At 34.0% G+C, this 27,619-nt stretch overlaps 1 protein-coding gene across 2 annotated transcripts in view; it reads right to left on the minus strand.

The window, feature by feature from the left end:
- LOC131068046 (uncharacterized) overlaps positions 1-16,699 on the minus strand; it is a 91,757-nt gene extending 75,058 nt beyond the window's left edge. Inside the window, exons 1-4 of one of the 2 annotated variants that reach the window (XM_058003252.2) lie at positions 16,420-16,699; positions 16,091-16,333; positions 14,267-14,407; positions 13,754-13,842 (exon numbers count right to left, since the gene is read on the minus strand). In XM_058003252.2, coding sequence (XP_057859235.2) covers positions 13,754-13,842; positions 14,267-14,378 — 201 coding nt within the window. In that variant the 5' untranslated portion in view covers positions 14,379-14,407; positions 16,091-16,333; positions 16,420-16,699. Of the gene's footprint in view, positions 1-13,753; positions 13,843-14,266; positions 14,408-16,090 lie in introns of both variants that reach the window. The other variant, XM_058003253.2, reaches the window with a different exon arrangement.
- Positions 16,700-27,619: the final 10,920 nt, after the last annotated feature.

The raw sequence follows: 27,619 nt of genomic DNA on the forward strand, positions 1-27,619 counted from the left end.
GTTGTGAGCTATCTCTAGTCAAGTAGAAAGTAGTTCCATAAGGAATTTGTCTATCTAAGTGTCATCTATTATCATCATTGTCCTTAGGTGTTAGATTAGCTTTCCCTAAACCCTTTATCCCTTTTGAGCTTTCTTTGTTTGAGTAAGTTAGTTTCCAAGTTCCAGCTACAATTCATAGGCGTAAGTCCCTTTGTGATACCAGCATAGCACATCATATACACTAAGTCTATCCATTTGCGTTGTCAAGACTTGACTACCGAAACATTGGGGTTGCCTTAATTGATCACATTTGTTTAGCATTTGAGGTTTCCTTATTTAAGAGAGGATAGAATACTTACTATTTTATTTTGTGTTCGAAGTGCATAAAAAACACATCAACGAGTTCTTCAATCCAAAAATTTTAGATGCAGCTCAAAGAAACCCAAGTAACCGTCATGTTTTGGACTTGAATCTGAATCAATATTATCAGCCTTGTGAAACCTAAAGTGTTGCATTATATTAAACTCACAATGCATTATTTCATTTACATGATAGCAACATGAACAGCCAAGATCAAAAAGATCTTCACACTCAATAATCCATCACAGGTCTACGTTGGTATCTTCAATTAAGAACCTTCAGATGCAGCTCAAAGCAGCACAATTCACCATCCTATTTATTACTTAATCTGAATAGGCATACCACTCTTGTGAAGCTTGTACAACACCATACTAGACCATCAATGCAGTATGATGTGCACATGATAGCAATGCAACACACAGTGAAGGACCATAAAAGAAGAGTGGCAAGCACCAAAAAATAACACACATAGTTACATGACTCGCTTGGACTTGCCCAAAATTAACGAGTCCTGAGGCAAGCTAGACCAAATGAGTCCTAGGAACTTGAGACCTAGGTCCCAAGTGAACCCTGGAGACTCGTTGAATCTTCCAAACCCACCAAATCCAATGAGTTGTGCAGGCCAGATTTGGCTAGGATTCAAGGAAAAAAGTTAATTAAAAAAAAGAGATTATATAAAAAAATGTAAGCATTAACCAACATTTTAGTTACTTTTATAAAAAAGCTTACAACCTTACAATGCTTGTTTGGTTAATGGCCTGCCCATATAGCATTTACAAAAAATTATGAAAATGGTGTGTGCGTTGAAGGTTTTTGTGGTTTTGAAGGTCTTCATTTGGACTTGGTGGCGAGGGCACCGCTCCTCAACCCCGCCCTAAATCATGACAGGGAATGCGCCAAGGATGTTGGCCTCCAATTCCACAAGGCGCATTGCCCCCAAACCCTTACAAGGGAGGAATACAATGCACAAGGAGACCCATTGGATGTTGGACTTGGTGGCACTAAGACACAAGAAAATATCATGACTACAACATCATTCAAGACTTATCTTAGATGCCTACATAAAACTTGTCGTGATGTTGTACATGGGACGAATGATGCAGGCTCCTTTGAGCCATAGACTTATATTTTCAGTTTTGATGCCATGAGATTTGTATGCATTTGACAATATTTATAATTTTAAATATCTAGCAATGTTGCTTCGGTTAGCTAAAAATTAATATTCATTTTTACTTTTAGTCTTTATACTCATGTGATCAATGTATACTTGTATATATGGTCAAAGTAGCTTTTATTTGATTAGTTTAACGTGTTTTCAAACTTTATTTAGTATAGGATGCATAAAACAAGTTTTAAATCCTTACAATATGTCATGGTCTTTTAAATTTGTCGAGTCTCAACATTGAGTCCAATTCTAAGTGAAAAATCAACTTCTCAAATCTTACGGGAGTCCAAGTCTTGAAACTACGATAACACAAGATTATAGTTAGTGTCGTTGCACCCTATACATTGTGAAGCCAAGCTCCCTCATATGACATGTAAAATAGAGGACAAGTTCCTATTAGGGTTTTGGCAGATCCGAAGCAAATACAAATTAACAATAATATGCAAATTCGAATACACAAAGATGAAGAAAAATGCACAGCACAAATAACACAAAGATTTAACATGGTCCACCCAAGATGGGCTACATCCACAGAACACAATCGTCCAATCTTTTCTTATTATCCAATAAAACGATACAACACCATACAATGCCCTTTACATTCCATCCGCTTATAACATGCAATTTTTTAGGGCAGCATACAAAGTCGGCCTTTTTTAGGGTTTTTTTTCAATGTCAATTTTTCAACCAAAAAACGGCAACAAAAAAAAAAACTTCAAGGGTTGTGCCCTCAAACCCCCGCTCGAGGCTTGGCCCGGCCCCAAACCTTGGCGAGGATACATTACGAGTGTACAGTACTTGCATGATCAATCGCCACATACCAACAGTTCCACCTATAGAATGAATAAAATGGAAGTAGCAAAGCCCTAAAGATTTAAGACCACATATCACCCACTAAAGGTGTCACCAAAATTATAAGTAATTACTTGACAAGTAAACATTGCATTCCAACAATCTCAAAGATTGCTTTTGAAGCTTTGTCATTTGCAGCCTTAAACAATATTTTATCTTTGTCCCTTCTTCCTCAATGATTTTGACAAAGCTATTCCAAGAAGCCATATCCTTAGTAGCAACCATAGTCGAAAACCTCAAACTCCACAACCCAAAATTTTGACTCAAACTTGGCATTCAAAAAAATCTTGGCAAAATCTCCGCCAAAAATAGACATGGTTGAACAAAATGAAAAAAAACAGAATTTAATGCATTTAGATAGCACATAAGTCTACTTTGAGCATCAATTTGTCATATAATTCAAATATTGCAAGTCCTATAACCCTCAAACACTCAAAATTTGAAATTTCTAAGTTTCAAAAACAAAATATTGTATAACTACAAAATTAATAATTGTTAAACTCTTGACAAAGGACATGACATAAATAGCCAAATACAATATACATCCTCTTAACTAGTTAACTAGAAGATCAAGGCATTAACCTAAACAATTTAAATATACATAACTATTAAATGAATTATGTCCTTAATATATCCTTGAAACCCTCTACTTTAGTTAGCTATGAGATTTACACATGTTAAACATACTCGTTGTGCTAAATTTCACAACTTCAAGACCATTAGAGTATCTTTCCAAGAGAATACATTGTGAAGTTATTTAGACAATCAACAAAATATTACAATGTCATTTATTATCACATTTATAATTTCTAAAAAGTTAGGCTAGAGAATACCTCAAAGTAACATCCACCATGTATGTCCACTTGTGAAACCAAAGACCAAATATAAGAGATACTTCTAATTTCTAAAAACACCTTGATAAACAAATCCAGCAAAAGTATAGTTCCCATTAAATATAATTTCAAAAATCATCAAATTTTAATTCTAGTCAAAAGTTATGACAATTTGGCTATCACCCAGAATTTAGATAGCAAATAGCGAAAAGGGAGGCAAATAGTAACCATACAATATGCAGGGTTTTGTGTTCCATGGGAACACATCCCCCACAAAAAATTGTTGTCTCTCGAGGAAAGGACATTTTTGAGACCTTGAGGTGGCAAGCAAATGTCCCTATGCCATGTTGCCACCAAGGATGTCTCCCTTAGAGAGGAAACATTTTCAAGGCATTCCCTTGATAGAGATGTTGAAATAACATTGGGATGTCCTTGCGACCCTCAAGAAAGTCAGCCACATCCTAGAAACTTGCAACCATCCCCCACATCTAGCACTTCAAAAAAATACATTTAAAAAAAAGCGGGATTTTTATTTTATTTTGGCCCACCAGCCCTTAACCTAATAGCCCAAAATCCAAGGGGGATTTTTATTTTATTTAAAGCACTTAAGCTATAAAAATTGCATAGCCCTCAATATTTATGCTAATTGGATCCATTTGCATCACCAATAATTCTCTAAACAATAAAGATTTGATTAGAAATATTAAATAGTGAGGACTTGGTGTTGGAGAAAACATAGTGATTAAATTATAAAATTGGCATGCACCACAAAGGTTCATGTGATCCTAAAGGCCTTAATTTGGGCTTGGGGTGCCCTCTTGACCCTACCTTATACTACAATAGGAAACACACTAGGGGCATTGTCTTGAACCTTTCAAGGGGCACTCCTCCCAAAACCCTTTAAAGGACACTACCCCTCAACCTCGCTAGGGGTGAACAAAACCCTACTAGCCATAATTCCCCTGCAAACCCCAAATCAAGGTCCATAGTTCCCCCTTCCCCTATTCCAAAAGTCCATGGAACAATGACAATAAGTTAGAATATCAAGCATGAATTTATTAAGAAAAAGATGCTATGTTAGAGATTTTAAGCTTTCCTAAAACCCATTTGGGAATCGAATCCATTTTAAAAGTTAAGGGAAGTTGCATGGCATATACACAAGAGTTGGCTTCAACGTCCACATTAAATAACTCGAAAGTTGCCTTAACAAAAAATGGATATGACAAACAAGTTAATATGAATATATGAATATTTTGAATAGTGCGTCAATTATAAGGAAAATAACTATTCTAGGCATGAAAAAAACAAAATTACAATATAGAAATTTACAAAGATACCCTATAAACTTGAAGCAGATGCCAAAATCACATGATTATTTAGAGCTAGATGGCAGTATTAGCATCCTTCGATATTGACCTAATGAATACTTTTAAAGAAAGCACACAAAAGGTCAAAGATGTAAAGAGTCTAATCATAGATTAAAATTTCAATTTAATGTTATAATTGATAAACACTAATGTTTCATGGAGTCTTACAATGGGGGGATGTAGGGACACATTTAAAAGACAGCAATTTATTCCACAAAATTTGGGAACAGCAGCTAAAATAACATATGATATTTCAAACAATTTATCATTACTGAAAACAATTTAATAATCAATTGAACCAAAATTCCAAATAATATAAATCAAAATGGTTTATAGCATATTAGAATTACTTGGACAAGCCAAACCAAAAGTATAAATGGAATCCAATTACTCTATATTTTTATCAAAAAAAAGGCTAAGCTACCAAACCAGGTTCAGATTCAAGTATGGGTATATGGGTATGGGTACAATACACCAATATGACAAAAAAAATTGGGTGTTGGGTACGTTAGAAAAAAAAAAAAAAAATTATAAAATATATAATATTATTTAAATGATATATTATAAATAAATAACATTAATATGCTAGCGTGTTTGGCAAGTTCTCCAAGTGCATGGCAAAATGTTGCCTCTAATCTCCCATCCTTCCTTTAGCACTTGGTAAATGATTATTTACAAATCAAAATATATCATGGAGTTCGGGTTGCTTGAAGTCAAAAAAACATACAGCCAAAGCATGTGATGGAGGTAATATTTATGGCTCTGCATTCTCAGCTGCCAAATTGTATGAATACAGCCATAAACTGGTTGTTGTGGTTGCCTCTCCATGCAAAAAAAATGACAAATAGATTGCAAAGAGGAAGCTGACAGATTATTCGCTTAAAAAAGGTTTTTGAGACAGCTTTTATGATAGTACTACATGCATTCAAGCTAGTGTTGGGGGCAACTTTCCTCCCCACCATCCAAAAATACAATATGAATACAAACATATCTGCCATGTTCCATGCAATTGTCCTAAATGCAAGGAAAGCAAAATAGGATATCCAAGCAATTATAGATATGATCATCAAACCCTAGTGGTGCTACAGTATCAAGAAGGTTGTGGATGATGTTGCAATTAGTTTAGGCTTTCACATAGATAGTGGAAAATGGCCTCTAATCAACCAATATTTTTTCAGCCCTTGGGTTCCTTCCGTCATCAAGGCTATGGGTGAGGACAATAATGCTCGTCATCACAAAGAAAAGTAGAGCATTGATTTCTTAAAGACAATTGCAAGCATTTCCACTGGCAAGATGTGGATTGATCTTTTGTGCTGTTGTTTGATAGCTCTAACATTATTGCTGGCAATGTAGAATATTAAAGTAATCTTGTAATATTTGCTATAATGGTTTATGTTAGTCATTTAGTTAGTATTTAGAAACTTCCATTTATGTCTTTCGTCTTTAGTTAGTTTTAGGAAGTTTCTTTTCTATCTTTCATGTTTCTGTTCTCAATCGTTTCCGTTATGGAAAGATCCTCTTGTAATCTCTATTTAAGCATCCTTCGTCTCCTTTGTAAAATACCGAATAACGAATTATCATTTCATAGAAGGTGAGACCTCTACTATGGTCCAAGGTTAAATTACATTATCAAAAGAGAATTAAATATTCTATAATTTTACTATTAAAGGTTGTACATTTTAGAATGGCAATACTGTCACTACTCTCAAATGCAGATGACCAAAGATGTGCTTTTTAAATTTTTGATAGCAATACAATGGCCTTAAGCCAATTTTACTAATCAATATATATGTATATATATGCTAAAGTGATAGTAAATTAATTTAAATTTATTTTATGATATAATACATGCAACCAAATAGTTAAAATACATATTTAATAATGTTATGATTATATTAATATTAATCTATACATAAAACTAAATATTATTTGAACTTGTTAATCAAAATACAAAATTAAAATATGATAATAGAAAAAAGCATTTTTTTGTAGTTTTTCTATTATCATTTAGTAGGGTCAAAGAAGCAAAAATATCCAAAAAACCCCGATTATACTCTATTTTTGCAAATACTTCTAGCAGACAATTTTTTCCCCCAAAAAATCCCCTCTTTAAAAAATCATTGACTGCAATTTTCGATTTTCTTTTTTGCATTTAAATCACATAAAAATCGCATTTAAATTGCATCTAAAACCTTAATCAATCTCTCGCCAACTTGTGAAACCCTTGAAACTTGTGAAATGGTGTCTTATGAATAGCACAATTGTGTGATATTTTTAGGGTACAACTACAAACCAAAGCTTGCTGGGACATGCATAGAAGGCACAAATAGTTGCAAATTACAGGGAGTCGGAAAACGGTGTATTTGAGTTAAAAGACAGGCAATTTTTTGTTGTAGCAATGTTGCAAATACATTCTAAAACTTCACACCATATAAATATAATTTACACAAAATTCAACCAACTCATACAAATTGTTAAATAAAAATTTTAACATGCACATCACATGTATCTTTCAACTTAGATTAACAAAATGAAAAATGTTAAATCTATGTTATTTTGGTTGGGCTTCCACCCAAAGAGAGATTATTTTAATGTTATGACAAGTGAATGGTCTATATTCCAAGGTTATATCTTTGCTCGCAGTTTATACTTCATATTTTGTGTCTACTTTATCATAATTTAATTATATCTATATTCAGATGCTTATATCAATATCATCAATACACTATCACACATGATTTAATTTTGTGTTTACTTCTTATCCACATTGAATGTTAAATAAAATTTTCAATTTGCAACTCACAAGGATCTGTCAATTTAAATTAACAAGATAAAAAGAGTTAAATATATTTTATTTTGGTGAGGCTTCCATCCAAAGAGAGTTTTCTACTATTATGATAGGTGAATGGGCTATATTTTGAGGTTATATTTTAACTCAATGTGTCTATTTCATATTATGTCTACTTTGGATGGATTGTGTCTACTTCTTATCTTGATTTTTTGCATAACTAAATTGTTACTATGAAGATTGGTTGGTTATTTGGTCCAAACAACATTGGATGATCTATTTTTTTCTACAACGATGGCCTTGTAAAGTAATTCTTTGGAAAGAAATAATCCATATTATTGGCTAAATGGCATGAATTTAATCCTAATTCGGCTCTTTATCATTACACTGCTTTGCTTGGCAAATATGGCAATCATATAGTTTCAATTTTTTACATAATCTCATTACTAAAAGTGAAGAGGTAGTGTCATGTGTAGATCATCTTTTGTCTCCATAACACTTTATCATTCTCTCAAGTTTAGTACAAAAACCCTTGCCTGCATAAAAACATCAGCCTGATGTTTATATGTAACCTAGCATTGCAACAAGATGTCCAATCTTTATAACATCGAAATCTTGGTCATTGTGATTTTGTATGTTTATTTTGATATTATGCATATCTATCCTAAAATGTGTTTTGTGTCAATCTTCTACTTTTACTTTATATGAGTCAGTAATTTGACTTAATTTGAAGGTTCAGTTTAACAGCAAAGCCTTTGAATGTGACTTGGTTTTATAACTTGAATCTTTCAAAATGCATGATTCATGAACATATTCTTACTAAGTTATGAGAAATGGTTTCTCTTCTATCAATTGATTAGATTTTTATTTCGATTATATTTTCTTTGAAGTTTCCTACTTGAATATTTTGCAGTAATAAAATGTTTTTTTTACTTTTATCCTACTGGAATGCAAACATGTTTATTGTAGTTGTTTTGAGGTCTTACTAAGTTTTCAGAGTTTGTTATGATAGTGCAATCTCTATGATTAAACATTCTTTTGATATTAATAATAATTTGGAATATAGAGCTATTAGTAACATTTTACCATCCACTCACATCATACAACATGACTGGAGGTCTACTCTCATATCATTCAAATGTTTTATTGTTAACTTAGCAATAACTTTATCAACTTCATATGGAACTTACCAGAGAATCATTTAGTAACAAAGCTTACATGCCACATTGCATTCTGGTATGTTAGGCAAACTTTTCACTTGGACAATTCATAGGCTAAAACCTATTTTATTTGCTCTCTATATCTCTATGCTATAGAAATGACATTAAATTTCAAAAATAAGTAGTTTTTGTCTCTTTTTCAACATTTTTTTTTTTAAATCCAATTTTTTTCCCCATTTTTTCCTGTTTAATTCTCAATTATTTCAAAAAATATTATACTTTAAGTTTACCAATTTTTCCCCAAAAGATTTTTGTTGCTATGAGTGGGGCAGCTATGGGACCTTGGTTTTCTTTGAATTATTCAAATTATCTTCCCAAACAATGTAAATTTGACTTAAACCTTGCATTGTAATTCTCTCTATACGTAATTTGGATTAATAAATAAAAGAAGTTGAGATTTCTCATTTCAAAGACACTCTACTATTGAACACCTAAACTTACTATAAGGAAAGTGATTGTTGGTGCAGCATTGAAGACTCCTTTCTAAATTGTGAAGGAGCATAACGAGCTATAGGATATGGTATTGTAGTAGACTAGAGGTGAATCAAATATCAAAGAAGGTGGTACATTATGTATTCTGAGTTGGTGGTGTTTGGTGTTTTCCCTATGTTCATCTATCATCACTATTGAAGAAATCTGCCACATTATTCATTGTCGTTCTTTCTTTTTGCAGCATATGAAACCCACAAGATAGCAAGCAATGGGTTTTACAAGGGTCAATAACTTAGAAAGTCAAACAAAGATGCTTTTAAATTGTCGCCAAAGTTTGGAATTGCATAACGTGCCCTAGAATTATCTCAAGCTCATTGGGTGACAATTCCAAATGTTTCAAAGGCAAATAATTTGAAGCCCATTCAAATCCACAAACAATTCAAACTAGATTCCAATACCAAGGCAAATCCTACCCAAAACTGACCTTAAAAACTTGCCAATTCAATAACCTAGAAGAAAAAACAAGAAAAACAAATGCTTCATTTCCATCTAGTGCACCCCATTACAAGATTTATTTTTTAATATTTGAAACAAAAGTGAGGATTTGGGGGGCAGCAAACTCCAACAAAATTGAGAAGCAGCGCCCCAAGCACATTCCCTGTTGCAATACAAGGCAAAGTTGAGGGGTGAAGCCCTGCGACCAAACACAAATTATGGCTTCCGATGCAAATGCCATGATGTACTCCTCATCATTAGAACTGCTAAGCCCATTTTTACTCCCAAATGCCCAAGGTGGACCATTTATTTTCCCTTTTTAAGTTGGTCTTTCATAAGAGATAAGAAATAAAAAAGAACATTATCAAATGCACTGAATGTGGAAGAAAAAATTTAGAATTTAACCAACTTGCAGACAATGGTAGAGAGATCAAACTTAAGACGATTGATTAGTATCAAGTTGAAACCCAAGATTTTATTTATTTATTTTAAATCAATTGATACTAAATTAACAATTTTTACGTCTTTTTTTATGTTGAAACTGAATTAAGAGGTTAGTGCAACAGTTACAGATGAATGGCTGCATAATAGGTGGTAAGGGGACTAAATGTGAGGATTGTAGTTGAAGAGGTGGAATATTGTGTTACACAGGGATGCATCTCCACCCCTCAAAACTGGTGTCCCTCTCCCTTGAGGCATTTTGGGACGGAGGGACTTTAGGGGACGTCCCTGGTTGTCCCCCCAACTGTGAAAATGTGGAAACACTTTCCCAAAGTCAGGGACACCCAGTCGTCCCCAAGACGGCTGAGGATAGACATCCCTTGACCATCCCAGAAACGGCCAGGCATTCCTTGTTGAAAAGTAATCTTAAATGATGTTTTAAGAAAAATTGTTTTGAACATCTAAAAAAGACTTTTAGATATATCATGACAGCATTATAATAACAATATAACATGACAGCATTATAATAACAATATAACATGACAGCAATATAACAACACCAATAAATATAGTAATATACCATTGCAGCACTATAACAGCAATTAAATTTATCATGACAGTAGTGACAGCAACAACTGTAGTATAACAGCAATAAATATATCATGATTCAGATTCATAATTAATGATATAAGTTAAAATAAACAGCAATAATTTGAATTTCTGATTTCATTGTTCATAAAGAGCATCAAACTTCACGATTCTTGATATGATATTAGAGTCAGATATTATAGTCAGTTTCAAAAGAGATTAAAGGTGCATTTGCCATGGTCTGGTCCAGTGTGGTTTTTTTGAGAAGTACAAACAAAAAATTTTGTTTTGGAAAGTGGTTGGCATGTGCGCTTCTGCAAACAACATCCAACGTCATTTTAAAATTGTCATGTTATATTGTTGTAGTTGTACCGCTGTTCGTTAACTTGTAGAAATCTCTCTCTCTCTCTCTCTCTCTCTCTCTCTCTCTCTCTCTCTCTATATATATATATACACATGTATGTATGTATCCCAAAAAAATGGTTCTTGGACTGCTGTCCCCAAAACGCATCCCACCATCCCTGTCCCAGAAACGCCATGGAATATAGATGAAATATCATCATTCTTTTTATTTCCTTCCTTCTCTGTTTTAATTTCACCAACTTCCTAGGAAATAATAATGAGGATTCAAAAATTTATTCAACATTCAAGGAAAAAGAAAATTTACAGGGTTAAACTGCAATTCAAAAAATGAGTTCTTTATTTTGGTAAATGGCACGGTGACAACAGGGCATCCCCAGACACTTTTGGAGAGGAGAATGTCCCCAGGGACACCCCTGCATCGTAGGGATGGCCCCTTGACAGGTGAGGGCAAAGGTTTCATCCCTAGTCCACTGTCCCTGAGACAACCCTGTTCTGCTGTCCCCAAGTTAATCCCTGTTCTGGAACACTGGAAAATAAGGAGTTTTACCATCCTCTATAACTAGCTAAGCAGTATTGACCTATCACGGTTGAGAATATAATAGATGTCAGAAACAAGACATGAAACACAAATTGGGATCTGCAGAAAATATATGACCAAAAACATGGAAATGGGTGAAACCATAAAATTTCAAATTGCATACTAATTTATAATATTATAAGAAGTTCAGTAAAAATTAATTTTATCCTTTAATATAAATATGTATTAACAACAAAAAACAACAATGCTAAAACACCTTCCCAGATCATGATGTACAAAGAAGCAAGAGAAGTCAGTAAGGACAGCACGCCAAGAAGTTTACATAAAAGTTGTAAATATTCCATCACTATAGCAAAGAATTTGCTATTTGCAAAATTCATTTAAAAAAAAGAAACAAACAAATAAATATGCTAGCAAAAGGCGGAACAAAAATTTTGAAACCTTGAACTTTTGCAGTTGACAATCACTGGCAACAGCAATCAAGTCAGAGAACGCTGACAAAATAACTTTTAATGACAAACGAACCCAGTAAACATTTTAAAATTTCATTTGCTGACAAGAAAAGAGAGGCAATATACCAGAAATAAGGATCTTCTTATGAATCTTAAAACTAGTAACCACTCAGGGTGTTTTATCAGGTCAATGAGCAGTGAAGCCTGAGAAATAACATGCAATCAAGAAATGTTATAGGTTTACCAAATATATTGATTGACAAAAGCCTGGATATTTCTATTCCTACCACTATTTGATTGTAAATAGAGTAAGACTAAGTTACAGGCTAAGTCACCAGGTTCGGCCGAATTTCATCCTTGAAGTTTGAAATTCATTGAACTTCAAAAAAAAAAAAAAAATTCGTTGAAATTCGCCGAATTTCAAAAAAAAAAATTTTTTTTTTTTTTTTTTTTTTTTTAAAATAAATTTTTGGCCTTCTTCTTCTGTTAATATTTTTTAAACACATCTTCTTTTCTTTGATTAAAACCCATTAACCCGTTTTTTCTTCAGGATATTTATGTCTGTTAGAACCCTCAATTAGGATGAGAAAAAAATGCTGAAGATGATAATTGATTACCCAATCAGTGAGGTATTCCAGTATTTGGTGATTCTGTTATTCTCATAAGATGAGATAAAGATGTTACTTACAATAAACCTTATTAGCAATTCATATGGAACCATCCCCCATATGAAAGATTGGTTGTTTTATAGAATATATCTGGCATATTTATACATATGGCAAACTTAATTCGAATTTTATACATTTCGAATTTTTCCCTCATTGAACTTCATTCGAATTTCAAAGTTGTCGAACTTCGAATTCGAATTCGAACCTGGTGACTTAGGTTACAGGTACAGATAAGGGTACAGGTATGAGAATTTCGGTATGCCAATACAGCAAAATATTAGAAGTTGGGTACATATATGAGCCTAAAACCAGGAATCAAGTTCAAACAACTACATTTAACCACAGAATTCAATAAACAAAACAACCATAAAAATACTAGAACAATGTTGATTAGTCAAACTCAAATATCATGATAGATATTCATTGTTCAATATTAAAATAATGAAATCAAAACTCATCATGGTTTTTTTGTGTGTTTTAAGTTGTGTTGAGGTTCAATTTAGTGTTTACAATTAGGTTTTAAAGTTGGCAAGTCAAATTTTAGGAGTAAAAAACAAAAAAAGTTAACGTAAAAAGAACATGTAAACCCTGCAGAATCACCCAGGCCACCCAAAGAATTCCAGATATAAAGAGAGTACCAAGGCAACTGTAGAGGGTTTCATGGTTTACCTGATTCCAACTCCAGGACATTTTGTACCTGGTTCTGGGGATTTGAGGGGAAAATTAGAAACATGGGATTAAGAAATCGAAACTCTTCTTTGCTGATGATGTTTTCATTACAAACTGTTTCATTTCCCGGTTCCTATAGCAAGGAAATGTCAATTGAAACAACAAGATTAAACATCTTGATCAAGTTGCTTCCCATTAAATCCAAGCATACTGTTGGAATTTTCACCATCTTCTGCTAATATTTCAACTGTCTTTAGCATAAAATGAAAAGGCAGCCCTTAACTATTCAAATAACGACTTCTGTGGACAGTATATTGTACAACTTAATGGGATAATATCCCACAGAAGTATTTGAGGATATGAAAAAATCTTGAGCACCTGCCTTTTCAAATACTACCTATAATGTAATGTCTAGTGCTTCAAGATTTTTTTTGCAACTACGGAAGGGATTTGGATTTCCACAGTAGCTACATTCAGATCACATCAATCTAGTAGACAAGATACTTGAAAACATCAAAATTGTTAAAAAAGATAGTATTTCACCTTGATCTGCAACTTGCCAACTTTTGCTTGTGTAACACTCAAAGCTGGAGGAAGACCGGCGCTTGCATGTAATGCATCCCCATTGATATCTTCTCAGAAAAACCATGAACATAATAAGAAAATGGATAGAGAGAAATGCACAACTAAAATACTGAAAATTTACATTATTTAGGATCGACAAGGCCAAAACATAAGTTTTGTTGACTGTTACAAGCAAAAGAAAAATGGATGCCTACCTACTCACAATGTATATTCATTTAAGTTTGATAAAATTTGCCCATGTCATAGAAAGAACATAATGTGACAGCTTTTCTGTCAGACTTAATGAATCTAAATTGATCTATTCAATGCAGCAGTTTCATAAGTCAAATAAGTTCCAGAAGCGCTTACCATAAACACGAATATGCATTAAAGTTAGTAGAAAATTCAAATATGGCTTAGGTGTTTCTCAGGCTTTGTGGTTTATCAATATCATAATTTAACAATAATGTCAACAAAAGATAGAAGAACCACCTAAATTTGAAAGCTGAACAGTTCGCCCTTGTAGCTTAAACTGGTCTCTTGAAAATGAGTTTAGCCAGTACTTGAGTGTAGACTCCAATGCCATCGCTAGGATCGACTCCATATTTAGCTTCAGTTGTCAAGCTCAACCAACTAATAGACCACCAAATTAAAGATGTTAGAAGCGGCTCAAAATAAAACAACCAAGAAATGATTAAACAAGATCTCTGAGAAATGGTTCGCCTAGTTAATTACACAAATAAACACTTCCATTCACAATAGAACTCATTCTCAGGGGAAAAAAAGAAAGATATTATTGTATTGACACTTGAATAACCAACATACTTCAATGGGACTAGAAAGTACCAAGTTACAACAAAAAAGTACTAATGTAAAAGAAATCTACGTGCTAAAAATTTATAAAAAATAGAACTATAAAACTGTAACTAGAGGGTGTAAACCCAAAGCAGTGAAACCCCAAAATCACATGGTCAACCGGCAAATTGCGAAATACAAATAGTCATCGGAAGAATTGGCCTCTATGATCTTGAATAAACAATCATGCTATTCGTGGAGATCAAACTCATGGGTAACCCACCAACCAAACTGTATAACTTAGAAGTCTACGCATGAATCCACCGTGAATTATCTCGATTAAGGATGTTCAACTAGATCCCATCTCTGAGAGCTGTGTCTGTGAGGAATTACAATCAACCAGAAAGTCTGACAGCATTATAGGCAGTAATGACTTTCTATCTTCAGCATGAATGATGTCAGTCAAACAGTATAGCATTCAGATCTACTTTCGGTGCATATCGACCTCACTGCCCCCACTAGGTAACGGGCACAGAGAAAGAACTAATATAAGCCCAATCACGATCATTTTCCAAATAATGATGTGCTGGATAAACCATATTAGCCATGACCATCCACTAAACACACAATGCCAATGCACCACAGAAGCCATATTAACCAAGTGCCACCCACTAACCATCAATTTAAACCCACATGAAGTCAAATACCATATGCTCCTATACCAGGGCTTTTCCAAGGAGATAGTATTCGTGTACAATACACTAACCAAATGCCACAACTGGCAAGTAAGTTAGAGCCAGGAGGAGTAATTTCGATTGCAGATCAACTTTCAAGCTAGGCAAAGGACAGACAGTTATTTTTAAATTACTCCCGCCTAAGCGTACTTCTCCAAGCTCTGAATTTCTACTAGACAAACCCAAGCAATCAAGTTCCGTCCACTCATAATCAAACTAAACCAAATTAGACCAATTCCACATACTTCCACGACAAAAGTGATGCCAGGTGAATAGTGTGATGTACCCATCAAGGCTAGCTCATGACGGTAAAATTCATGGCCCGTGCAATAACCAAATTCCACGAACTGTAAAATAAAGCTAGATCCATTCGGGGCTCCTTTGAGCAGAGATCAGCATCGCCGTCCCTTCCAAGCAAATAAGACTCACGGCAAGCAAAATTAAACCCCACTTGACGTCAATTTCCCACATGCTCGTCTACCTGGTAAACGCGATCAGCTTTGTAACAACCCCAAAACAATCAAATTAACCCCAGAAAGAGCTTTGTGGACGTGCAAAACATTGCCTAGTGAATTGTCTGATGCATCATTCCTCGCATTTATTTCACGGTGGAAACTTAAATCATAATAAAAACAACTGAAAAATACAAACTACTGCGTTCAATCCATACAATAGAGCACAAATACAGATTTAAACGCTCCCAATTTGAAATATCAGTCTCAAACGCTGCAAACCCCAACGACAAAGTTTGACAAAAATTCAAATTAATAGCAGTAATCATACATACCCATTTGAGCTGGATCTGTACGAGTCCGAAAACAAACAAGAGCTGATCAGCAAGCCCTATAATACACAACAAATTTCGATCTAATCTGTCATAAGATTTCGCAGCATTTGCGTGTAGACGATGCATTGACCAGACTGAGATTCCAGTCTAATTGTTTGGCGCAAAGGGTAGTCGACTAAGGTGTAACTGCGAGACAATGTAGCAGATCTAATCTTTGTCTCTGTAATTATCATTCGCCAAACCCTGCAATCCAGCCGTCATTGTTGTTAAATTTCCCAAAGTTGGGCCTACTTTTTCATATCATTATTCTATCATATATAACATCGTACATTCTCTGCCTGCGGCCTTCGTCGGTTATTTAATCTCCCGAAGAATCATATCTCGACAGATTAAAAAAAAAATGATTATTGTCATAGATACTTTACGTTTTCATCTTGAGTTTGTTTTTATCTAGATCTTTCAGCAAGTCATAATTCACTTTAACTTTTTCATTCCATCCTAGCTGTGAGACACCAGAATGTGAATCCGAATCTTCCTTTTTTCAAATTGCCCTTCACTTTATGGAGAGACGTGCTCATCCATTCCTAAGCCCTAATCTGTTGCTGCTGTATTGGAATTGTATTGGAATTGAAGACAACGGCTTTGAGATGTGTGGAGGGAAAATCTCTTTTCAATTTTGTGTTTCCATTGTAAACGGTTTAGTGCTTAAAAGAATGTTGTTTATAGCACGGTTTAAATTAATGCCCAGTAAGAAGGGATGGAGTGAAATGGTGTGAGTGTGTTAATGTTGACTTTTATCTTTAGTTTAAATTTGACAATCATTTACAAGTCAAAATATTAATATTTATTATAATAAATATTAATATTTTTAAAATAAATACCATAAAAAAAAAAATATACCCTCCTCAAAATTAGAAATTAGCAATAATAAATATTTTTGTATGTAGTTAATATAATTTGAAATAAAATAAAATAATTTTAAGATAAATTAAATAGTTTCAATTCTGTATTAGATATTCTCTAATATTCCTATTACATTAGTTTTAATTTTTATTGTATATATTCAAAATAAATTATGAGATGAAATATATTGATATGGATCAATTCAAATGGAAAATATTCAGATTTAAATGTTACGAGTGTTGTATAAAAATTGAAAGAAATATAATGGAAATTTTATAAATAGAGTGAAAATCAAAAACATAGTATTATTATTTGTATATCATTTAACTAATAAAGATACAATTGAATGACCAAAAAGTCATATTAGCCAAGTATTCAATAAGATAATTTTAACAAAAAATATATGTGTTTAATCTTCATTAATAGAACTAGCTATATATCTATCTATCTATCTATCAACCATCCAATAACACCTATTACTAGTTTATAGTGATATACGTAGTAAATTATAAAATAAGAGAATTTGTTATTTAATATTTATATAATAAATTTTTAAGGTTGCATCTTTTCCATTTAAAATCTATATATTGGCCATCCAATAACACCTATTTGTAGTTTATAGTGATATACGTAGTAAAGTATAAAATAAGAAAATGTGTTATTCTTCACTTATGTAATAAATTTTTAAGGTTACATATTTTTCATTTAAATTTATTAAAAAAAAATTGACCAAATAACTAATATTAGAAATTAATAATATTTAAAGTCTAGATTGCTCGTTAAAGGGTCTAACTGGGTTAATTTAGTTTTGGATAAGCCTGTTGAGGTTGCCTGGGAAAAACCAATGGAGGGATGGTAGAAAATTAGCTTTGACGAGGCATCGAAAGGGAACCCTAGGCCATTAGGAGCAAGTTTCATTATTCGAGATTGGAGAGGAGATATGTTAGCTTTAGGAGCAAAGAAATTGGATAATGATACAAATAATGTAGCAGAGGCCTTAGCAACATTAATAGCTATTAGATTTGGTATGAAACGGGTGGCGCTAAAAATTCACTTAAAAGGTGACTCCTTGATTATAATTCAGGCAATTATGAAGGGGAGTATTGAAGCTTGGCATCTACAAAACCTGGTTGCCAAAATAATGGAAGAGTTAGCCTTTTTTGAGGATTTTTGTATAACCAATGTCAAAGATCTAGGAACATGGAAGCGAACATTCTTTTGAAATGGGCTTTAACTTTTGAAGAGGTTGGTGAACTAAGAACTAGAGATTTTAGACACTTGTCTCTAGAGTAGCTTGATGAGTGATCGGGGGGATAACTCAAATTCATTAATGGGGGTACTTCTCTAACGAGTTTTAATTATTGCACTATTCGAAGAAGTATTGTGATAAAGGGCGGTGGAATGTGGAGGACACTACATTTATGGCGGAATGGAGTGGCAGTTATTACTTTTGTATGTGTACATTCATTTCTTAATGAATTGACAACCATTTCCGTGTTGAAGAAGCCATCAAGTAGGTGTGGAGTAGGGTGGGGAGTAGGGTGACAGTAAAATCATGGAAGTGAATTCTACATTGAAGACACGCAAACAATTATGTCATTTTTTGGAGATGTAACAAACAAAAGACTGGGAGGAATGTTTTTATTCCAAGATGAAAGATTGATCAAATGTGTGCAGATAATTCTGGGAAAGGTTTTTGGCAACCTGTGACATAGATACAGAATGGACATGGATATTTATTCTTTAATTCTAGCATGGGGACTAGATGTGGCCGAGTCGGTGGAAATGGTGAGAAAGGTGATGGAAACAATTGTGCACAGGGATTTCCTGGACGGCATGGATCCAATCCTTAAGTGAGCGATTCTGAGAGTAGGGTTTGATGTTTGTGAAGGAACTGCATATGCACACCATAAACGCTTTGAAAGACCCTTTCCCTTTATTTGTTAGTTGGAAGGATGTTGCAAAATGCAACGCAGAGTTGAGGCCAAACGTGGTTGGGAATCTTTAAAGGTGTTTGTACAGATAATGGAGCTTGATGCAATGATTCAACAGGCAAAGGCAGAATCAAAACCCTTGGAGGGAAAAGTGTTGAGACTACGAAAGAGGAAGCAGGAGTGTGGGCTGGTGGAAGCTATGAACCCGAGGAGCTCAAATGGTGCATGTAATAAACTCTTTCGCTCTGCAATGAAGTTCAGGTTTTTTAGATGAATTGTGTTCTCTTTTTAGGTTAAACCATGTTTAGTTTTAAATTCTTAGTTTAGTTTGAACAGTGTAAACAGGTAATGTTGATTCCCGATTTTGGAAAATGTTCTCTGGTTTTGCGAGCAAATTTTTTGAGCTCATTATGGATGTACTGGGACTAAACAGGGGTTTTTTTGGGGTGATGATTATGCATGAACAGATGTTTCTGTTTTTGGGTGGTTTTGGGGGATATTTTTTGAGGAATTTTTGGAAGCGCTTTACAGACTTTGATGTAATTTTTTATTCGAATAAATAAAAAATCATATTACCGAACAAAATTAAATTGAATTAAAGTCTACATTATTCAATACTATTTTTAAATGATTCAAAATAAAAATATTAAAAAATAAATCTAACTGATTAAAATTAATTTTATAAATACTTTGAATTCAAAAAATCCAAGCTTAATTATATTAAAATTATTTTTGTCTAATTTATTGTAACTAAGACTTTAAGAGTAATCAAATAAAATGAAATCATAATACTTATTATTTTTTTAATAATATCATATTTTAAGAACTTGAATATTGATATTTATATTAATTTAAAGAATTATTTAATTAAAAATAGGGCATAGAAAAGAACTATAAATTTATATGTTAAATATTTATGAGTTGTATTATTGATTCAAATAAATGTGTATAACAAAATGTATCATATTAAAGGAAACTGTAGACACCTAAATTTGATTAATCTAATTAATTGAATTTAGCTACCCCAAAGCGTTGTTATATTGAATAATTACACATTATTTAATTAATTAGCATTGTTTCCTTCTAGCTAATTAATTTTATTAATTCCGCTATAGTCTCTTTTAGTTAATTATTTGGCAACCCAAAATCATCTAATTAATTAAATATTCCCCTTCATCTATTTAATAAATCAAATACATGATTTGATTATTTAATTCATTTCTTGACCTCTTCTAATAATAAAATTAACTAATTAATTAATCCTATTAAGTCACATGTCTCCTAACCTAAACCCCCGTCTAACCATCATCCTAGCCTAACCCATGGGTCCTAACCAACCTTATCCCTTCTAACCTCCCCCCTCACATGTATGTCCACATTCCTTATATTTTTTAATATATGGAAAAGAATCTTGTTTATTTGGGTGTTTATCTCCCAAATAGACGTTTGTCCTTGAGGACACATGTCATTTCCCTTCTTGACATTTGTCCTCTTCAAGGACACTTGTCATCCTTGGTTGAGCCACTTTGAGGACAAGTGTGGAATCTCATTCCACATGGCACCTCGAGATGTCACTTGTCCTCTTTGAGGACAAGTGTCTCATTTTTAAGCCTCTTCGTCTCTCATCCAAATCCTATTTATGTTGGCATTCTACACTTTTATGAGAATAGTTGATGTTGTCATTGATGGCAACCAACTGGCAAGTCACCGACAATTGGTTTCTACATGCTCATCATCACAAACTTCATACACCGGCAGACACCGACATCGGCAGGCACTTAACCGGCATTCAAATTACATCGGCAACAAAGCATGCTGGCACCCCAGCCGACATGGAATAAAGTTTTGTTTATATGAATTGTTTTGTAATATAATTATCTTTTGTAAGCCGACATGGTATATTGAAAAAGACTCGTATATGTATGAGATCTTATAGGTCATTTTGAATGGTATGGGAGAGAGGAACAAATAGTGAGACATTTTATTGTATAAGATGATATAGTTGACAGCGAAGGTTTTGGTTATAAACTGAGCTTAAACCGGTACTGAACTTGGCATTGGAGATGATATTTTGATCAGTACATTGTATTGGATTTGATAATCCATTTTTGTAGTCAATGTGACTCTTTATTGAGCAATGAGCTCTAGGTTGTTAGCCTTCCTGCATGTGCAGGCTCCTATTGTAAGTAGTATTTATTCATTGGCCAGTGAGTAAATATTGTGGGTCACAAATCCCACCGAGTTTTTTCCCACATCGGGTTTCCTCGTTAAATATCTTGTGTTATGGTGTGTTTCTATGTTGTCTCTATTATTTGTGTTTACTGCATTAATTCTTATTTACGGGTACATTATTTTGGGATGCAAAGTTATTAATCAGTTTAAATTTTATGCTAACCGGTTAGACACTAATTCACACCCCCCCCCTCTCAGTGTCTTTGGAGCTGTCATTAAATCTAACAATTGGTATCAGAGCCTGGTCCTCTATTTTCAAAAGCCTAACAGCTTGAGGGAGATTTTGACACCGGTACAGATGGAGAACTTAAGAAAACTGTTGGAAGGAGCTCTTGAAGATTTTGATGTGGAAAAATTGAATACTATCAAACTTGAAGATGATCTGAGGATTGCATAGGAATTCATTAAAGGACTTCAAGAGAACTTTGTTATAGCACAAAATAAAATAAAAGAGCTTCATGAAAAGATGCAAAATGATGATGATGAAAAGGAAACTCTTAAAGACATTGCAAATAAGTTGAGACAAGAAAACAATAATATGAAGAATGAAATGCAAGATATGACTATGAGGTTATGTAAGGATATTGAAGATAGAAAGAATAATGAAGAAGACTTGGCTAGGAGACATAATGATGCAGGAAATGAAAAATTTGAGACTTGGTCATGAAAATGATATGTTGAAGACAGATATGATTCACATGCAACATGTTAAAGCTGATCTTGTGAGACAAGTTGGAATTCTGGAAAATGAGTTGGTTACTGCAAATAAACACAAAGACAAATTCAAGAAAAGTTCAGAAGAACTCGATGACATGCTTAAAAGACATAAACCCGATGGAGATACAAATGGACTTGCATTTGAGCATGGAGAAAGTTCTGGTACTGCAAATAATCAAGATCAAAACAAACCAAGATAGCCTAATGCCTATAAATTTAATGGGAAATGTTTTAATTGCAACAAATATGATCACATAGCAAATCAATGTAGATTCATAAATGATTAGAATACAAACTCACCCACCGGTAAATGTTCCAAATGCAACAAAGTTGGTCATAATTCATAAAATTGCAGAATGAATGTGAAATGCTATGTTTGTGGAAGATTTGGGCATTTATCTAATCAATACAGATCACAAACCGGTCAGGGATATGGAAAGGCTATTCAGAGGAATAATGTAACTTGTTATGCATGCAAAAAGATTGGACATATTGCTAAATTCTGTAGAAGTAATAATTCACCGGCAAAAAATAAATGATCTAGTTTGAAGGGCAAAGAAAAGGTAGATGAAGTAAATCAAGAATTCTCAAAACAATGGATTAAGAAGAGTGATCAAAGAACTAATGAAACTATCACTGCACTGATAGAACAGAGTAATCCTCCACCAGCAGGAGATTCTTCATCTAATTGAGGAATAATCATTAGGGGGTATTGTAGCAAGTTGAAGATCATGCATTCTACACTCGGTTGATGGTGAGAAGATACTTTTCTTCTTTACTGGCAGGTGTGTTAAGTTTTCACTTAACCGACGAGCATTTAATGCAGTTTAAAGAACCTTTTTGGCTGTAAAGTATCGGGAAACCCTCATTTCGACTCACTGAGCATTCAAACAAAGTTAGAGAGCGTGAAACTGAGCAAGGGCATTCCAAGGCGAAGCTGCAAAGTAACTTTCAGGCATTCATAATTTCGGTTAAGAGGTATTTATCTTTGAAGTGGCTTCCTCATCTTCTGTTCTGGAGTTTATTGCAAAACCTGTTATTGTGGAAAATGTCGAACGTCCTAGACCCATATTTAAGATTATCCCCGAGATTGAGAAACTGGATGATTTTGTAGGAGCTTTTTTGAAAATTCCTAAGGGTGTAGCATTTGCAGAAGACCCTATAATTTACATACATTGCAACATAGAAAACCTAGGGATTGAGGACTTGAAGAAAATGTTTAATGAGGTCATTATTGATGAATATGGTGTGATTAAACCTAAACATAAGATTGTGGAAAATTTAGGTTTTGTAGAAATTCTGAATATTCTTGAATTTCCAAAGGAAGTTGTAAGACTTGTATTAAGCAGAGTCCATGGTGAATTCATGTGGTTAGAATTAGTTTGCAAAATAACTAAGGATGCAATTAAGGTAGTTACTGGTTTACCTTCAACAAGTAGTAGACCTGATAAAACCAAGAAGATACCTAACAAAGGAGTTATGGATTTAATCGAAGCCACATCTGATAACAGGTCACTTAGAGTGAATGATCTTAAGGATATAAATGTGAGATATGTAAGTATGGTACTAGGATACAAAGCTACTCATGCAAATAGACTGAATTGTGTTTCTAGTCTTTGTATTCACATTGCATATGAGATGGTAAACAATAATGCTAAGATTGATGTGTGTGAATGGCTTAAAGATGAATTAATTGACAACCTATAGAAGATTAAGGGAGACAAGAAAGGTACTTTCCGTTTTGGAAACCTTCTAGTATGCCTAATGTTGTACCTTACCAAGGAGATACCTGACATAAGTCACAAGGATTTTGGTTATGACATCTCGGTAGGAAGACAAATACAATATGCTTTCACCGGTATGGGCACTGACAGTGTTAAGAACATAACAGACTACTTCAAAACATTCCAATCTAATATGAGAGCAAGAGAGAGACTACCGTAGAGCATAGTTGATAAATATGACAAGGAAATATGCTTTGTCATTAAGCGAGATGAAACTTGGATGGAAGCAACAAGTCCTAGAACTATTTGGGTTACATACATGGGTTATGAGGTAGATCTCTGTGTTTTGGAAACATATGCTAAAGCTCTACTTGATGTGCCAAGGGAGCCGTCTGAGAAATTCTTTGGAAATGCAGAAACTATTGAGAGTAATGTATCTATGCAAAAAATGACTAAGAGAAGAGAAAAGTTTATCAAAGATGCCTCCAAGAAGGTGAAAGAAATCAAAGAAAATGTCATGAACATCAGTGGTATATCAGCAAGTGAGCTTGAAGGACTGCAACATGAAGCACATGTTTCACTGGTTGTAACATCCTCTGATATTGAAAATGGTAAGGATGTTGAGTTTAAAAGAGTAGAAAGAAAGAGAAAACCCTCACCGGTACCCTCTCCTACTCCTAAGAAAACTAGGACACTAACGAAGAAACAACACGTAGTTAGGGAACCAAAGAAGAAACTTACACCTAAGAAGAAACAAACACTGATTACTCCCTCACTAGATGATTTACTGAATGAGATAACAGAGGAAAGTAATCTATCTAATGTGAATAAATGGTATAATTCTTTTAATGATTCTGACAGAAACACCATTGAGGAAAGTATTATTCCACACTTAATAATTTACAAGAAAGTTTTGATAGAAGTGATTGATAAGATACCCAATGATCTCTACATGAGATTGGAAGGCAAAATGCTATCTGTAATGGAACTAGACAAGAAGTTGAAAGTTGAAGCACTCTTAGTTGTACATCCAGTAAACTCCAAAGAAGAGATAGATGAACTCATTTTTGAAGCTAACCAGTCAGTATTTGTTAGTGGACACCGGCAAGTAAGCCTGATGGATGGAAGAGTTAAGGAGATTGCTGATGAGACTGGAGATAAATGGGATATATTCTTTGTAGAGAAAGAAAAGAAAGAGGGAAAGAGAAGACCTAAAATGGGGAATACATTCAAAGTATATCAGAAAGACAAGGACAAGGGTAAAGGCAAAGTTGGTGGCATTCCAAACATAAAGGTTACAAATAATCTTCCACCGCCACCTTTGGATACACCACCAGTACACAAAGAAGATCCACTGGTTATTGATACTGAACGTATAACTCTTGATAATACTAATCCAGAGTCCGAGATACTCTTTACAATGAATGTGGATACTCAGGAGGTAAACATTGTTGTGGACAAGGAAATTATAGAGGTCAAGACAGATAATGTTGATAATAGCAAGCTTTCAGAGAAACCGACACAAACTGTTGACTCTCAGGAAACTGAGATACCAACTCAAACAGAGCAACCGACAAAGACTGAAAAACCTACAAAGGACAAAGGTACTAGCACAGGGCCACCAGAATCTGAGAAATCGGCAATAGAACTTTCAAAGAGACAAACAGAGGCAGAGGTTCATGTTGAGATTGAGAAACCAGCAGTTATAGAGACACTGAAACAATCTGAGAAACCATTAAAGGTTGAAGTACAAACACAGACAGATCCACCAGAAGAAAATGTAAGTAAAATGGATACATCTAATGGAAGTAAAGAGGATATAGTGAAGGTGATTGGTCAAACATCTGTTGAGATGAAATCTACAGCTGAACCGAGTATATCTACAGGTGAATTCAGACCCACTAACATAATAGAGGTACTTTTGGATTGTATTAAGAGGATAACTGATTGCAATACACTGGCTTTTAAGGCAGTTGATAACACTTTACCTATCTTGAAAATGATTGCACCTACATGTCAGATAGATCACATTAAGGATTCTTTAGAGAAATTGGACACATTTTCCAAATTTATTGTTGATAATGTAATAACTATAGACAAGGTAAATGAGGATATCATTAAGGAGAGAGTTGAAAAAGAGAAAAACACATTCTTTGAAAACACCATAAAGAAATGTATCGATCATGTGTATACACTTTTACCGATACTCAATTCTACAATTTTGGAGTATAAGGAGTTGTATAGAGAAACCTGTAAACCTCGCTGTTTGAAAGAGGACATTGATGAGGAGATCAAAAAGACACAAAAGGAAATTGATGACATTACAGATAATATTATAGGTTCATCTGGAACTTATATCAGTTTTTGAACAATAAATGACAGTTTTCGAGGAGAAATTGGAGAAACTTGAGAAAGAGAAGGAAAGGATAAGGTCTAATGCCCAGGAACTAAAGGATAAACTTGGTCTGAGGCTGGATAATCTGATTAGTCAGAGAGTTGAATTATCTAAGGCAATAATACAGGGAGAGCGATCACCAGAGCAACAAATGCACTATCTCACCAGTATGATCCAGCAGACTGAGGCAACTTTAAATGATAGCAACAAGTTTATGCAGAGTCTGAATCTAGTTTTGGCGGACATCTTTCAGATTGTAACCAACCGGTTACAAACCTTGAGGTAGCATTTTTGTACTCTTTTGATTATTTATGACATCCTTTATCATTGATGTCAAAGGGGGAGTAGTGGAGAGAAAAATACATGAACAGAGGAGATCATTTGCTCAGGGGGAGCACATCTTTTTGGATTTCAGTTTTGATTTATCTCACGAGTGTTGCCATCAATGCCAAAGGGGGAGATTGTTGGCATTCTACACTCTTATGAGAATAGTTGATGTTGTCATTGATGGCAACCAACTGGCAAGTCACTGGAAATTGGTTTCTACATGCCCGACATCACAAACTTCATACACCGGCAGACACCGGCACCAGCAGGCACTTAATTGACATTCAGATTACATCGGCAACAAAGCATATCGACACCCCAGCCGACATGGAATAAATTTTTGTTTATATGAATTGTTTTGTAATGTAATTATCTTTTGTAAGCTGGCATGGTATATTGTAAAAGACTCATATATGCATGAAATCTTATAGGTCATTTTGAATGGTATGAGAGAGAGGAATAAATAGTGAGACATTTTATTGTATAAGGTGATATAGTTGACATCGAAGGTTTTGGTTATAGACTGAGCTTAAACTGGTACTGAACCTGGCATTGCAGATGCTATTTTGAGTAGTACATTATATTGGATTTGATAATCCATTTTTGTAGTCAGTGTGACTCTTTATTGAGTAGTGAGCTCTAGGTTGTTGGCCTTCTTGCATGTGCAAGCCCCTATTGTAAGTAGTATTTATTCATTGACCAGTGAGTAAATATTGTGGGTCACAAATCCCATCGAGCTTTTTCCCACGTCGGGTTTCCTCATTAAATATCTTGTGTTATGGTGTGTTTCTATGTTGTCTCTATTATTCGTGTTTACTGCATTAATTCTTATTTACCAGTACACTATTTTGGGATGCAAAGTTATTAATAAGTTTAAATTTTATGCTAACTAATTAGACACTGATTCACCCCCCCCCCCAGTGTCTTTGGGACTGTCATTAAATCTAACAATTTAATCCCTCTCATTTTCTTTGCAAAGGATCCACTTTCATACAATCATACCCTCGTAATGCCAAAACATCATTTGCATCATCAAAACCATTTTCCAACCTCATATCATTACCATTTTGCACCCATTTTAACTTAGTTTTGCATTCATGATCACAAAGCATATTCAAGCACTCTTGGGATCATAGAAATCGAGCGCACATCAAATCGAATTAAGGACAATTCCTCAACACAAAGGAGCAATTGAGTTTGCACTTTCTTTCTTATTTATTATCTTTTTAGCTTGTTTTTTATTGTCCAATTTTGAGTGTTTTGCTTGATAATTGTGTTGTTAGATTGTTAATTAATT

This window comes from Cryptomeria japonica, chromosome 6 (genome assembly GCF_030272615.1).
Source record: "Cryptomeria japonica chromosome 6, Sugi_1.0, whole genome shotgun sequence".
Lineage (NCBI taxonomy): Eukaryota > Viridiplantae > Streptophyta > Pinopsida > Cupressales > Cupressaceae > Cryptomeria > Cryptomeria japonica.